Consider the following 17,330-nt stretch of genomic DNA (forward strand, 5'->3'; position numbering starts at 1 on the left):
TATCCCCATCCTGAAAGTGCAGTTCAGCACCTTTTCAGGGCTGCTGATACAGCTGTTCACCAGCTGTGCTAGGAGTCACCAAAACAATCACTTAGGGATACCTATAACCAAGATCATTTCAGTGACTCAGTTTTACAGAGAAGGCACAAACATTACAGACAAAAATGCAAAAACACTGAAGTTCCTATATCCTTGGAGCAGCTCTTACAAACATGCACAGCTGCAACTGCACCCATAAAATGCAAGGAATCCACAGGCAGAGAAGGCATACAAAGTACCCTGACGTCGTGTATCATTTAAATCTACCCTAAGTGAGTACCTTGATTCTGCAACTACCTTGAAATGAATATATGCCACCCAGTGCACCCTTCACATCCAAGCAAACAAAGATAACTTACCAAACGTCTGGCAAATTCTTTGTTTTCCGAAAGAAATCCATATCCTGGGTGTACCTTCAAAAACAAAGCAAAGAAATTTAAGCTCACTGACCTCAGAAGCCAGACACCAAATTTACCACCACCTTCTAGATAGCAGTAAGGTGACACTGAGCACCAAGCATTTAAATTAGTTGAAATGGCTGATTTAGCTGTCCCGAGTCCTGTACAAACCCACTGGTTGAGATGCATTTTCTGAAGCAAACGCTCCCTACTTGACTACAGAGAAACATGCTGTTTGCAGAGACACTAAAGTCACTCACTTGAGACTTCCCTCTTTTTTACTCCCTTTTGCCACGCTCACATCGCTGCAGGCTTCTACATCGATGCTCATACATACTCTTCTCAATAACACAGCAAAGTGCTCTTCATTCTAAATATTTGTTTAGCTTTAATCACAACAGTGGTTCCAAGGTCCACAGCCATAAGCCCCCTACCTCTAACCACCCTTGCTGGAGAACAGTATTTACTGGATCATTAGCATAAGTGATGCATCCTTAAATGCCCGATTTGTTACTCATACCCCAGTACACACCTTGTACTGTGGTGGTGAAGTTTTCTGTTTTGCTTTTTGCAGCTCACAAGATTCTTGATCCAATATACTCCAACAGATAAAGTAGAAAAAGTATAAGCTACTACCCTCTTTTAAAAGAGAATAAGCAACTGCATTCTACTTTCAGAAACTTGGAGTGAAGGACACACGAGTCACTTTCCTTACAGGGAAGTTTTGGGGCCCTGAAAGCATCACACCAAAACTTCTACCTTGAAGGAAATTACAATGCTGCTCCAAACCACTCCACAATAATCAGTGTTGCTCACACACAGCCATCAAATTTTACTTTAAAAACGCTGTTTACAGTAGCTCTGGATAATACATTTGTTTTGTTGACATTACAAAGAACATTAGATTTGTGAACATGACTACACATTTGTTTTTCCAACCGATCCCTGTTAAGCTTTGAATCTTGGGCCAATTTGGAGGGAGAAAAGCAGAACAGCTTACACGAGTAAATATGGGCCGATGTGCATTCTGTAAACATTCTGAAACAAGTAATTACAGAATGTACCTTCTTGCAAATAAGACATGTATGTAATTCAAAAACTGCTTCAAACAAAGTTTAAGCAAAAGCCTTCTTTGGACGCACTTTGTAAAACATTCCAAAAGCCATTATGGCATATAAAGGGTTAGGGCTCAAAACTAATTGGGATTTTTTTTTTCCCCCAGCAAATTTGGAAATGAACTGAAGCTGCTCCCTGGTGTGAAAGCTGAATCCAGCAGCCACCTGCAGGATCAGCGACCAGTGCTGCCAGATGCTACAAAGCCTTTGATTTCCAGTAGCGATTTCGGACACATTTAACTCATGTGACATGAACTAACTGGAATCGCATATTCAATCACTACCCCCTCTCCCCCCCCCCACACACACACCTTAAAAGAAAAAAATACAAACTCTGGCTTATCTGCATTCTATATATGAAACAGCTGCAGCAGATAGACTCATTCAGACTCACAGCTTGGGCCCTGGTTTTCTTAATGACTTCCATGATGGCATCCATGTTGAGGTAGCTTTTGCTGGTGGGAGCTGGGCCAACACAGACAGCTTCGTCCGCCATTTTCACGTGAACCTAAGGGGGGGGGGAATATTCCACATTAACAGATGCTCCCAGCAAAAATAATTACCGTCATCCTGAAACACGCACACAAATTTGATTGTTTCAGAGATAATTTACATACTATAACCACTCTAAAATATACACCGAAATTACCAATACTGACATGCAAGAACTCATACAATAACACTAAATCTCATTTAACTCCCACCTTAAGTGGCATTGTCAAGATGTTTTATTCCAGTGTATTATTTTGAATTTGGTTAAATCAAATCATGGCAAATTAATTTCAGCTTCCTATACTGATCATCTATATGTAAATTCAGACTAAAAACTACTTTGTTACATGTAACCAGTGTAGTCTAATATCTTAATACTTAATAACAAACATTCATGACCAGTTCTAAGCAGGCTCCCCAGGAAGTTGGGGATAATTAGAGTGAATTGAATGAAGGGATGCAGCGAGTGTCCCTGCACAGCATCAGGTCAGCACCATGCACAAATTAAAGCCTATGACTAAAGAGTTCAATATCACTACACGTGAACCAGAAAATCTTGAGAATTATTTAAGCAGGCTCATGTTTGATTCCTGATCCATTGTATCCTAATTTATATGCATTTGGCAAACATTTTTATAGTCAAATCTAAACCACACAAAAAGAAGTGATAAGCAGTTTACCAGAAACAACAAAATAGCTGGTTTTGAACAAATCAGAACTCATTCCACGCACTTTGGGCATTAACGTTACAACACTTAGATTGCTCTTCAACATGTTCTACCTAAGCTTTCCTTATAAATTAAGATACACAGACCCACAAAAAATCAGTTTCTCATTTTGTTTTCCTTTTGTAAGCTCTCGTCCAGTATGTGTTTAAATGAAACGTGCCACTGTTTAACCTGTATAAGATTTATATAGCTATACGTTAGGAAGACTTGTCACTATACAGTTGGACATTGTAATGCTTAGCAATGTTAAAACTTATTTTAGGAATACTGCGTATCATCTTCAGCATGCTAAAGAGAGTATATTGAAGGTGATGTTCTTTCATAAAGAGAACATTAACATATATGACATTTAACATATTTTTTTGTTTACAAACAGCAATTTTATTCACAAATAGCACAGAGGTTGTCAGTGTAACATATTAAGGCTGGAAGTACTGTAGTCCCTACACAATATTGGTTCATCCAGAAAAAAGTCAAAGCCAGAAAAAAAAACTAGTCAAGCAATTTTGAATAGCACAATGAGAAATAAATACTCAGGCAACGTATAAGAAAAATCACATCTATTAAGTCACTTGCGAACATCCAGCCTTATTCTTCATATTGAGTTTCTCTATACTTTGCAAAAAGTTTATCCCAACACCAGAACGAAATATTAACTTGCCACCAAATTTTTAGCACTCTTCTGGGAGTAGCCCTTAAATAGATACAGAAATACACAGCCAATTCAGCAGCTCTCAGAGCACAAAACCACCTGGAATCTCCACATATTTCACATTTTAGTTATTGTAGATTCTTTGAAGAGGTTTTATTTTATTACTACAGCATTCGCTTCACATTATAAACAAAGCAAAACCAAAAAACCCTAACCACTAGCACAGATAATCGTGCAGCAGGATTTTAATGCTCTATAATAAAACACCTTGAGAAATTAAGTTGATAATTTAGCATTTGATTAAATGATAGCAGAATTAACCCTGTCTCCTACCCTTCCTGGAGTATTAAGTACGAGAAACAGCATGGCCCTTGGATACCTTTATTTGATTGATTCCAGTTTTTTAGTTATTCAATTTGTTTTACACAAGCATACTTAACCATGAGTGTTTTACAGGACCAAACGTTTCCTTATATAAGGGACTAAACTATGACAGTTAGCTATTTTTAAGCACCTAGAGAAGAGGCTCCCCGCACCCCCCAACAGTCCAACTAGCACCAGAAGTAGTCATAGAAGATATTGTAAAACCACTGATTCATAAGATTTCCTCAGAACAGTTGTGTGCTTTCCCTCCACCATTTTCTTCCCCTCTTCAAGTGTTCTGCTACTTCTTCTCCCCATGCTCCTCTTCCATCAGGTAAATCTATTTCTCCTCGTCTACATTACCACAAGCTCTTAGTTCACTGTTGAATTATCCTTGCAGGCACCCTAATAACCACCAACATAACAAAACTGAAGCCATACTACAACCACTTCATCCGATGCATTGCCTCAGCATGAAGCAAAGTTCACTGTGGCAAGAAAGAAGTCTTAGTTTCTCCCCATTAGTTCAAAACCTCCAGATTTTCAGGTTCCAAAGGCAGTTGCTCTATGGAACTTCACTGTTGACTTGTTGTAAATACAAGTAAACCACATATAATCTGGAAAGCAAGATTCATTTCATAGTGGATGTCACCTCCTTACAAAGATTTCCACCTTTAAATGTATATTTCATTCCTTTTAGAATGGACTATAGCTCATGACAAGTACTACAAACACACTACAGAATTTACAGCAAAGTATATAGAAATGTAATCATACTAACCAACCGTAATTACAGGTAAACATTACAAAAGCCATCTTTTGAATCTAAATGACAGCTGAATCCTTCAGTTTTCTGCCTGCCATTTTCTGCACAAAGAAGAATTATGGCACACATTAAGTTAGAACAACGCAATACTTTTAGGCAGCCCAAAGAATCCATTAGCTCCCCTTCTCCAAGCATTACAAGTTTGAAACGCATTTATTTTCAAACAAGGATTAAATACTTGACTTAAAGTCACACAATCCTATGTATTCAGAACTTGTCCCTAGCTTATGACAGCTAACATTTCAGAAGAATATTTCCCTTTTCTGTTTTAGTTCAGAAAAATAACATCAGCAAAGACAGAGAAGCAAGTTCCAGGAGGTTTCTGAAGAAGCACAATTCCTTCATAAATATTAGAACTGACCATGCAATCTCAAGCATGAATGGATACCAACAAAGGCTGGAAAAGCACACAAACCTAGAAGTACTAAACGGTTTATACTGTAAATTTTCATTATATTGGGCTACCTGTGCCTCAAAAGATATGTTTCAAACAACCACAAGGACCTGAGGCACTACTACACAACTTTGTATATCATTTTGTTTGCACCTCTAAGAGATTCACAGAGGGATTTTTAATCAGGATTCGGTGTACAGAAAGCTAAATGTTTTCATTGCTTTACAAGTAGCTTTAATCATACAGGCAGATCATTCTTTTTATTTCTCAAGAGGGATGGTCTACTACCATCTACACTTGTAGATATACTACACAACACAAAGAACTAAAGGCATGCCTTAGTCACATAGAGAGCAGTTTAATTTCTGTAGAGGTTTTAGATTGGAAATATATTTAGTAAGGACTAATTACATTGTAATAATGACACAAACAAGACAAGAAGTTTACCAGAACCTACTGACTCACCACTTGTTACACCTTTAGGAATCTAAACCCTATCCTGTAATTAACACCGAGCCCCCCCACTGAAGCCTTCTCAGCTCTTCTTCTATGACAAATAGTCCTACGACAAATAGGACTAGAGGGAATGGCTTCAAGCACAGAAGGTTCAGGCTGGATATTAGGAAATATGACTTCTCTGAAAGGGTGCTCAGGCACTGGAATGGGCTGCCCAGAGAGGTGGTGGAGTCACTGACCCTGGAGGTGTTCAAGGAACATTTGGACATTGTGTTGAGGGACATGGTTTAGTGAGAACTATTGGTGACGGGTGAATGGTTGGACTGGATGATCCTGTGGGTCTTTTCCAACCTTAGCGATTCTATGATTCTATGCCTCAATAGTCTTGATTTAACAAGGAACCCAAGAGTACTCATTGGAAAGAATACTCTTTAGTAGCACAATTACTTTTAAACAAAGATTGTTGGTTTTTTTTCAGTCAGTATGACTGAAAATACAACAACTGGCCACAGTTTGAAATGCAGCAGTGATTTTAGTGCACAGTTCATGACCACACAGAGAAACAAGAACTAGCTCAAGTTCAACAATTCTCTTCAACAAACTGTACCAAAATGGCAACTTATTTCCCGAGTGAGTTCAGGTAAGGCACTAAACTACTAATTCTACCATGTTTCTTTGTGTCCCTAGGAAATGGTACCAAAATAGTTTGTCGGGGTGATTATCCAGTCATTTTAATCCAGGACTGGTTTCAAGCACTGTTCCAGGCAGCAGAAGCTCTCAGGGTGGCAATTACAATGAAGTGACAATGGTAGCCAGTGGTAGGCTTTGGATATTCTGTTTCAGTATAACAGCAGGATTGATAAACCAGAAATAGTGCATCGGTTTTGGTATCATATCATACTTCAGAACCCAAAACATTGGATATAAACACCAAAGTACCAATACCTTGCAAGGAGATAACTCAACTCAGAAGGACTGGTTACTCACTAGCCCTAGTTCAGTGCAAATTACCAAAACTACATTAGCACACCTTTATTCATACTGGCACATGTATTCATTTGACAGTAGCAAATTCTTTTGCCCAGACTTACTCTGAAAACTAGTGAAGCACCCTTCTCATGAAATCTTTATCTCAAATAATCATTTAGAAAGAGAAGATAGATTTAGAAGATATTTAGAAGATAGTTTAGTAGCTAAAATACACATAGCAATCCTCGAGACACTGTTTATTGCAGTACAATTAAGGTAACCGCTGCCAAAAGTCATCCAGTTGCTTCAGATTGTTAGCTAAAACCTGTACTGCATGCAAGTACACATGCTGTCAGTATTTACAATAAAAAAAAAGGTATTTTGTATGGAAACAGAAACAAGAGTATGTACGCATGAACAACACAATGCTAAGGCAAAGCATTGAAAAAAAAAATGAAAGATACTAGGAAAATTTGCAGATTCTTAGCATGATAATTATTCAGGAACTCCAGAGTTTGTTACTTTCTTAAGGATCTGATTCACGAATAAAGTTCTTCGTACCCATCCCCCCCCAGTTTGCTTTACAATGATTCTCATCTATTAATTGCAAGAAACAAAGCTGATTTTCACATGAGCCAGCAGAGGAACAAAGATATCTACATGTGTTTCCTAACAAAGTGCTTGATACCGCCTGCACAGTTTTCACAGATGATTTTATACACTTCAGCAGTTTCTGATATTTACCGTGTGACAGATGCCATTTACTTCAGTGTAAATGCCTAATTAACACATACACACAGACACATACACACTCTCCCCCCTTCATCGCTAAGGAAGAAGAATGTCTGGGACTTCATGATATCCCAGGTTTTCAGGATAGGTCACCCTATGCAATCCCAGGCCTCAATACAAGTTGATAATTCATACAGCAGAGACAGTTTTATTAAGTTACAAGATGCATTTTCCCCAATTCTTCTGTACTGCTCCACAATTCATAGACTACTGTTATACACACATATATACAATGCTAATCAAATCTAAGAAGCAACTAAAGAAAAAAAGAATAGGTGTTTGGTACATTAGATAAAAATCTCAAGCATTGTTTAGGCAAATAAATCTAATGAAACACAGCCTTTTGTAGCTCAGATTGATATTACACATTGCAACAACTACCGTTGGCATAAGTGGATTCACTTGATTGACCCAAACTGTATAACACCACTCAGCAAGACAAGCCACAATTAGCTCGACCCACAAGATAGGCTAATGAGTAAGTCCTTCGTAAAGGTAGCAAAAAATGAAATGAAATGAAAGCAATAACCTCAAATCTTGCCAATTCAAATGCCAAAAGGGAGAGAAAACAAACAAAAACCTTGTTGCACTGAACAGTTAACTTAAAAATCAAAAAGAAGCAGAGAAAGGTTCCAATTCACTGCTTCGTCAGAAATACACAACTTTTAGACCTGTCTTTAACAGCTTCACACTAAAACAAATGTCAAGAATACAACAAATCTGTGCACATAGCAAGTGTGTGGTACTCACAGTCCTTGAAGTGCTATTGCAAAGAAATACTGCCACACAATTATGGCATTTAACCCTAAAATGAAGTAATGAAAACATTTCTAACCGCATGAAAAGCAGAACTGTGAAAGCCATAAATCACATAAATGCCACCTATTTTCCATATTTATTTTAACTCAGCATTTCAAAAAATCTATACACACAATTATGTGAAAAACAGCCCACGGCCAGCATGAGTAGATTGTCCTGCAAGCCTGTCTGTTGGTTTGGGGGTTTTGTTGTTTGGTTGTTTTTTTTTTAAACTGATGGTCCACAACCACAGCTATGTGACACTGCAGTGGCCTAAGTTGAACTCAACTGTCCTCAAAAGAAGAGACACCAATGAGGCAAGGAATACTTAATTCTTAATTAAGACTGAGAGTACACATTTAAAGACAAAAAGATTCCCATTTGTTCAGTCTCACTCATAAATGTGATTTATAACCTTAGAAGAAGAAAAAACAATCTTGAAATTCTCTCTTCCGTGAACTGAGCTCTGGAACTTTATTGTCCATATGCACACGCTTCTCCTCACAGAGATGCTATCACAAGGAACAGGTTCCTCATTGCATCTAGAAGCCCGATGACCAGGGCTGTAAAAAACAGACCACACAAAGGCTATCACACAATAGATGCTTTGAAGCTGAGTTCTCACTGTTGGGGCTAGCAAGGAAATGAAATGCCTTACATCCTAAGGATATTACAGACAGAAATCAAGATGAGATAATTTTCCAGACTGGCTTTGGCTCCGAAGTCTTTTCCTACACTCATTTTGTGATAGATAATTTCCCAGTAAAGCATGCTTCTAGAAAACCGACGGGAAAGAAGGCTTCTTCATAAGAATTTTATTGCAAATGGTTATTTGAGTTTCAAGGAGTAAAGACTAGGAACTAGTAACTCAGTGTGCCTCATATAAATCTTAAGACTACAGAACTGAAGTTTAGCCAAATCCAAGCAGCTGAATGTACTTAGGTTGATTAAAACAAGACATCTTTTTGCCAAGCATTGAAAATTGAAGATGGGATGTTTCTCTCTATAGCATGTTCTTCTGGAACTTCTCTAGGAAAGCTCATCTCTACAGACCTCTATTCAAAACTGTTCTTTAAGCAAGCCTTCTTCTGCCTACCAAGTCTACCTGCAAATAACCAACAAGCACAAACACTTCTCTTCAAGAAGCTTTTCCTGTTGAAGAAGATATGCTTAAAGCTTTAGAAACCCACCGTGGTAGACTACAACTCTTGTTTTTATACCCTGTAATAGTAATTTATTTGCTATTGAAATCTAGCAAAATGAAGCAGTTGGATTATGCTTTACATGTTTTAGTCAACATCAAGCAGATATACAGGATTTAGAAAAAGTAACTTAAGTTGAATCATACCAAACAACACATAGTATGTTTTAGCAGCACAATTCTATCTGGGATTTTCAGCTTAGAGTTGTCTTTCAGAGACAAGAACACAGAACACAGCCATTCAGATGAGGCCCCAACATCCAATGTCCAAATTTGCCAACCTGCAAAGACGGACTGCAGAAGTTGCTTCCAGAATCTAGAGATGGTAATCAAGTGAGGAATCCCTGAAACCAGTCCTAGAGTTGATATAACAGCTAATAAAAACAGCAAGATGAAATTCACAGCTACCTGGTGTTTCAACTACCCAACAGCTATTAAAAGAAACATGACAGTAAAGTACAGACGTTAGTGCCGCTCAAGGCAACGCACTCTGGAACACTATTTGGAGTATTAAATAATCAGAAATGCAAAACACAGACCCTGTAGTAAATAAAGCCCTTCACAGTGTGGACTAAATTCTGGCTTAAGATGAAGCATATGAGATATGAATGAATTCTCACGGAAAGTCTCACTTTATGCAAATGTAAGTTACCACTCAAAGTATGATCCCATCCCTAGCTCACCTTCATATTCAGCTCTAGCAATTACAATGCTGCCAATAGATCAAATACCTGAGCAGATCCAGTAGAGAAATACTCTAAGTGGAAGGGAAATGAACCTTTTGTCAGATCAGCAAGTTAAACCATCTTGCAGCTACATGGTCCTTGGATCCAATGCAATGAAAGAATCAAAGGGGACAGGAGAGCACAGTCGGTCCTTTCAGTAATACTTTGGGTGCAGAGAAATTCAGACATAATATAAAACCAGACCTAAAGTGTCTGCTCTTATGAATTATTTATCTCTGATGCATTACTTGGGAGTCAAATGTAGAGTACCTCTGGAATCTTGGAACTTTCGATAAAGATTCTCTAAAATACAACACATTTTCCTCATATCTACGCAATGTTTACTTCCACATCTACAATAAGAACAATAGAGCAGAAGTAGAGCATTTTTTATTTTTAACAAAATCCACTGGTGTGTATATTAATAATTATTTCTTAAAAATTAAGTTTCGTTACTTCTTCAATAGAATTAGAGAAAAACGTTACTTTTCTGACACTGTTAAAATTACTCCTTACACTCTGGGACCACTTGGAAGAAACTACTCAATGCAAAACCTGTCCAAAGTTTCCCACTCTCAGAAATCTTATTCTGAAAGAACACAAGGCAGCTTTGAGAATCCAAAACACAGGTGTCAAGATGAATACTATAAAAGCTGAGTAACTGAGAAAAATCATGAAGCGTGCTTTCCCTACAAACTTACAGAAAACAGTAAGCCATAAATTCCATGAAATCTGCTTAAGTAACTTTTCAGAATAGACCTACCTTTAAAAAAAAGTACTTTAGCAAGCTATCATCTTTGCCAATTCCATAAGTGTAATCCATGTGAACTGTTTGACAGACACACGAGCCTGTTATAACAGACACAGCAAGAGAACACAGAGCACTTTGTTATAAAACCATCACCCACCACAAACTCATAGCCTTCACTTAAGTTAAAAGGCCTATCAACAAAGCCTGTCAGTGTTTGCAACCCTGTATTCAAGGAATGCTTAAGCAAATTTTGCATAGGAATATGAAAGAGTGATCAGAGAAGACCCCGAAGTCAAGTACACAAAGTATTACACAGGACAAACATTTTGTCAGGGAGGATCAAAACAGACGCAAGCAGAGCTCAAAACCTCCAAAGACAAACAAAAACAAAACAAAAAAAAAAAACAAGTCAGCAGAATTAAGTTACAGCACGAGAAGTTCCAGAGTTAACTGCTAGATGCAGCATAAAAGTATTTTTTGCTGAATGGAAAATTCTGAAATGGAGTAAAAGTAGTTATTTTCCCATTTAATCTTACAACATAACATCTACCACTGTTCATTAGGTGACTGTACTAACCTCCATTCCATCCTATGTTTATATTCTACAATGCTGAACGTAGTACCCATATATCAAGAAGTCAGTAAGGAAGTGGATAGCAGTACACATAAATAAGCATTGCATTCACGCTGCATCTATAGACAACTCGTTGGCTTATCAAAGTCATAAAGACCATGCACAACCAAATGCAAGGACAGGAATAGGCAAAACTTGTATAGTCCAAATAGAATTTTCACACAACTTATGTCAGAGTTGGGCAAACCACAAGTGCTGATGCCAGACTTCATGTGGTTTGACATGGACCACCTGACAGGAGCTTTTCCAAGGATTTCTCTTACAGCAAAAATTAGCTTCCATCCCTCAGAGTTCCACAATAGCTACATCTTGAACTGTAAAGTCTTCGTTTTAGCCCAACTCTGAGCAAAACTTAATTCATATTTAAGTTTCCCTGACATTTCCATTTTTTCCCCAGATGATTTCTTCTGATGCATGCCTCGCCATTTGAAGGTAATTCAAGGACAGAGCATTAGCCTCTACTGTATCCCAATAATTCTATGATGTTATTTCAGCACATTCCTCATTACAGAAAACTGGTTTTAGACTGTTTAAATAGGTCTCGATATGTAAGAGAGCATTATTCACGAGCCACTATAATGCTAACCCCACACCAACAGTTTACGCATTGCTCCTGTCCAGCAAGCAGAACTGCAGCAAAAAGCAAACCTTCTCCTACATCTACTTCACACTCTTCTACAACACGCTGTCACTTCCAGCATTTTCTTTTTCAGGCAAGGATTTAAGTAGTAGGAAGTAAAATGTTGTCAACCCTCACTTTTGAAAACAGAAAAACTAGAAAATATGGGAAGTATCACTATTAGGCTAATTCAATTACAGAACCACATACTTGCAGCCCATATGCATATAATTAACACATTCTTCTATATAATAGTCCTATATAATTATTTTACAGAATAGCTTAATAAATGTTATTCTACATAATACAGTTGGTTAATGTTAAGTATGCTTAGTGTGGTTAAAAAAAAGAGATTGAGTTAAACGCAGACAACACCTACACAAAGCATTCCTCACTTCGAATATAATTATTTGTAAATCTAATAGAAATGCTCAAGCATGTGTATAGTTTTATACAACACTGGAGTAAGTTTCTATATAAATGAATTCCTGTTGTCAAAAAGCCTGGAATTGAGAAAATCAATCCAAGTTGCATGGAATCTACATAGCACAACGGCACGCACTCACATGACGCTTCTGCCTAAATCCTCTTTCCTGTTAGCAGTTTTTCTCCCCCCAACCTGCTAAATAAAGTCATATTTCCTGCTGACAGCAAATGATTGGTTTACCTCTAACTCCAGGGGGTTTAACTATCAGTCCTTTAAGAAGCTTTGACAGTTTAACCCGCTGAGCTCACAGCACCCAAGGGAGGGCCTGACTTGCAGTTTTACTTCTGATGCTGCTGACCACTAATACTGACTCCACAGATAATGGATTTCAATAACCACCTCCCACAGGTTAACGCTTTGGGTACTAGCCGTGATACTGCTTTAATTAAGTTAATACATGAAGGTCACAGTTTGTTAGGAAGTTTTATTAAATCTGACAGTGCTGACAATAGCAGGAAAAGTGCAGATGCTCACCTGGCCAGCAGCTCTGGGATGAGTTTGCCTACAGATGCAATCCAGTTGGTTAGCAGGTTTATGCAACTTTTTTTGTTAACCGAGTCGATCAGTTTCAACCCCACTAAAAATGGATTTTCTTTCCAGCATAACCAATTATTTCATGACAGATATGAAATGGATGCCTCTAACTATGTTGAGTTTACCTGGAATGCAAACATGCACTACAGTTTAGGGTTAGTTTCCATTTTGTTTTTTCTTGGTGAGGCCTGAATCATCCTGATGGGAGAAAACAATTAGTATTTATATGTTTTTAAAGCTAATTGCTAACATTTACAGATCCAAGTGTAAAATTTGTTTTTAATTACGTAAAAGTTTCTAAAACATCTAACCAGATGTTTTTAATGTCTGAAGGATGAAATAATTCTGAAAGCACATGCTTCAGAACATACAAAAAGAACAGAACGGAGAGGCATTTCAATGCATTTTTCAGGCTAAGTATTCACTTAATTCTTTTCAACATAACACCTCAAAACATCAACTTCAAAAATATGAGGAAAAGGTGATTTTTTCGTAGTTAAAAAATGGTATTTACTTTACCGGCGCAAACATTTATTTGTTGGATTTTATTCTTTCCCCCATTAAAGTACGCAATCTGACAGACACTCTGCAGAGTAATAATGAAGCAGCATGGGAGCCATTTAATGTATTTCTTGATTAACTCATTGCCTGTCCAGTTCTCATACAGACGTGCTCACATGTCATAATCGTCATAACTCCCATCATCCCTACAGTTAACACACAAGCTCCTTGATTAGCGCACAACTCCCAGACGAGCCATGCTAATGCTAAATAATTCCCTTCGGTCTCCTGCAACTATACCGCAGGCTCTCCAATTAAATATAATGTCTCTGATGAGCCATATTAATACAGACAAATTCCTGCCAGGGATTCTAGCCCACTCACTTTCACCAAATAAGAGGCAGAAAAAGAACTTAAAGTGAAACGAAGAGAAGAAAACTGTGTATGTAAAGCTAGCCTAAAGAGCAGTTAAAGAGGCTTTAATGACAAAGCTTTGCCCACTGCCACAGGTATGGTATTCTTAGAAGTATCTGGAAGATTGGCATATTGGCAACTACAAGAGTATTGATAAGTATCAGTACGCAAATTAGCGTTTTAATCCTTGAAAAACAAGGGTGTGAAACAGATAGTTTTTCAATCATTTAATTAAAATCTGCAGTAAGTAATAACGTGATAAAGCTAACTAATACAGAGACCTTGCTGCTGGTTATGCTTGGTTTAGGGAAACAATTACACTCTCCTCATCGTGTGCATAAAGCACCACTTGAAGTATCACTGCAGCTGTACACACCTACACATAAGGCTTGTTTTCTTTTTAAAAATTCAAAACATTTCAGTAATGATCCACAGTGTTTTCAAGCCTTGCATCAAGAAACAGCATCAGGAACCTGCTGCAGCATCACCATTTCCATTACAAAGTCCACATCCTGAGATACGGATGTACGTACAAGCAATTCCAAAATACTTTCAGAATATGAAAGAGTTGATCATGGATCAACAATATGAAAACCTCATTATGGCTATTTTCCCTATTTAAATAAATGGAAAGAGAACATCATAGAAAAACCCAACCTTCCCAATCTTAACATCATTGCCATTATCACCTAGAAATTCACTATCTAGACTTTATGCAAGTCACAAGGAGATCCTGGTCTTTAGATCAGGAGAGTCTGATGTCCTCAACACTAGAGCTGACCCTCTCACTAGAAGAGATATCAGCAAAGGACACGTAAATAGACTGTTGCAGAAGTATCCTTCAGTAGTTTTAAATATTGCTTGCAACTGCACAAATAAATTGTCAAATATTCAAATAGCCCCCATGAAATTTTGATAAGCTCTTCCCCAAGGTCCTTGCACCTTCATTCTTACACTAATGCATTTCATCTTCATTTACCTGATCATTAGCTTCCAGTTTGTTCAGCTGGAAACCAACACACACTAATTACTTTGACATCACAAAGTCCTATCTGTCTTCACCACCTCCCCAGACAGCAGGGAGAAATTATCAAGGGTAGGCATGATAATATCCTGATAAATGATGATTCACATCACCTCAACGTCAATCATCCAGAAGTGCTCACACAAGATACCACTCAATCTCATTATTGAATCCTAGGGCTAAGAGTACAGTACACACCAGGAGTCGTATTTCAAACAGCAGGCCACCTGAGTAAGATGCAGCTCTGGGATTTTCATGAATTTTGTTGGCTCTTTGCTTCAACGCAGTAAATGTCATATAGTAAAATATATGAATATATGTATATATGATGGCAGAAAAGGACGTGCTTAAAGCAAAACCGTTTGTCTTGAGGAGTCAAGAGAAAATAAATTAGGTCATTTGGTGGACAAGAGGAGAACCAGTAAGTTTCATTAATTTTTAAAAAATGAATATAACGTTTCAGAATTCATTTTCAGTTTAAGGACACTCCTTTCTGAAACAATATAAATGCATTCAGGGCTCTGAAAGAAGTAACACTAGCTTTGAAACTCATGGCCATAGGCAAAGTTTGTTTTTCCTGTAACAGAAAGCAGATATTCATAGATGCAGCTTTCCTGCTTAAGTAGTCAATCAGAAAAGGAAATGTATTAAGCAGTAATATAAAGATTCAGTAAGAGCTGCTTTCTCAGAATAAGTAGCCTTTCCTACTTCTAAATTAGTATCATAATTCCTCCAGCTTTCTAAGTCTAATTAGAAACATAAGTTGAGCAATTGGGAAGGAACAATTACTCCAAGGTTTGTAACACTTTCCACTTCCATGCCCAAATTGAGACATCTACTGTCAGTAAACTTGCAGACTGACACATCATACAGTGAACAATATGATGGATCACAGACCCACCCAGCTGTTCACAGATGCACAGAATAGCTTGCACTGAAAAGAACCTTAATGATCATCTAGTTCCAACTCCCCACCATTGGCAGAGACACCTCCCTCCAGCTCAAGCTGCCCAGGCTCCCCACCCAACCTGGCCTTGAATACCTCCAGGGACAGGGCTATCCACAGCTTCCCTGGGCAACCTGTGCCAGTGCCTCACCACCCTCTGAGTGAGGTATTTCTAATACTGAGTCAAAAATTCAGTCAAAACTAAGAAAATTGAGTAGAGAAAGCTATATACAGAAATGAACAAAACAAAAAGAGGAATCAGGAAAATAAAGTACAAAAACAAATGTTCTAATGTTCCATTTTATTTTTGACTGAAGACAATTCAATAGTCAATGCAAGTCAGAGCCATAGAGTAGTCTTCCAAGCATTGATGATACAGGCATCTACCTCAGGTACCTTGGTTCAGCAACCAGCAACTGCCTGCCCACTCAAGTTTCTCACTCAAGCTTCCTCACCTCTCTGACACAACCTGGCCCAGAAAGTTTAAATACCACATTTGTCAGCAAAAACAAAGAACTATAGAGTCTACCATGTCCAGCACATCAAACAGGGCAAAATTATAAGCAAGATGGATTTTCTTTTTCCCCCTCTGAATGCAACCTCAGTGTTTTTCTTCCTAGAAGAAGAGAAAGGCCACTAGATGGGGACAACGCTAATATTACAGGCTTGGCTTACAGAAAAAAAACTCTTAAGACAGAAAATCAGACCAACAAGTTTTAGAAAAGTTGCTCACTAATAAACTTCCTATGGAAGTGTGTTTGTCTCTACTTTAGCTTAAGAACAGAAACAGCCTCATTCATCCCAGACTTAGTACAGTTATTTCTAAAAGAGCATTTAGTCTTACTACTTGCACATTGACTTAACTGCTTGAAATTGTAAAATTCAAAGAAGAAATCTGATTTTGTGGAAAGAATATTGGCACAAAGAATACATAGGCATGCCTGCCTGCCAAAGTGAATTTAGAATGCTAGTTAATGTGTCAGCTTTACCCCCCGAAATCTATGGAGGGCAGAAAACTGTAACAGTGATTGTATGCTTTAGTCCAGCTGGTGGAAATCCATGACATTCTAGTAGATGAAGACTTCCTTAAAAAGGCATATCTTCAAATCAAAAACTTTAAATTTTCACACGTTAGAACTATGATGCTTACTTTACAAAAATACTTTAACACAGCCATGTTACTTATTCAGTTTCACTAGCCTAATTTAAAAAAAAAAATGAACTTACAGAACTCACACAAAGAACACACATTCTTGGTTTTGTTGGCTAACTTATGGAAGAAAATTGCCTGCAAAAAGGATTTGTATTGAAGCAAGTTCTAGAATTGGGGAAAACACTTGCTGAATCCATTAAGTAAGACCACCTATAAAAAAATAGCTTTTTCTGTTAAGTTATTGAAGTTAACTTGTGGTAGAATTATGATATTTCTCCTTATGGAAAAGAAGAATAGATAGGAAACTACAGTCAACAAG

The 17,330-nt window shown here is 37.7% G+C and overlaps 1 protein-coding gene across 7 annotated transcripts in view; it reads right to left on the minus strand.

The window, feature by feature from the left end:
* PCCA (propionyl-CoA carboxylase alpha subunit) overlaps positions 1–17,330 on the minus strand; it is a 270,716-nt gene that overhangs the window by 227,256 nt on the left and 26,130 nt on the right. For all 7 annotated transcript variants that reach the window (XM_040706028.2, XM_416970.8, XM_046913872.1 and 4 more), the window contains 2 exons: positions 1,947–2,060; positions 399–452 (listed from right to left, as the gene is read on the minus strand). In XM_040706028.2, the coding sequence (XP_040561962.1) occupies positions 399–452; positions 1,947–2,060 (168 nt within the window). The remainder of the gene's footprint in view (positions 1–398; positions 453–1,946; positions 2,061–17,330) is intronic.

The sequence above is a fragment of the Gallus gallus genome, chromosome 1, assembly GCF_016699485.2.
Source record: "Gallus gallus isolate bGalGal1 chromosome 1, bGalGal1.mat.broiler.GRCg7b, whole genome shotgun sequence".
Taxonomy (NCBI): domain Eukaryota; kingdom Metazoa; phylum Chordata; class Aves; order Galliformes; family Phasianidae; genus Gallus; species Gallus gallus.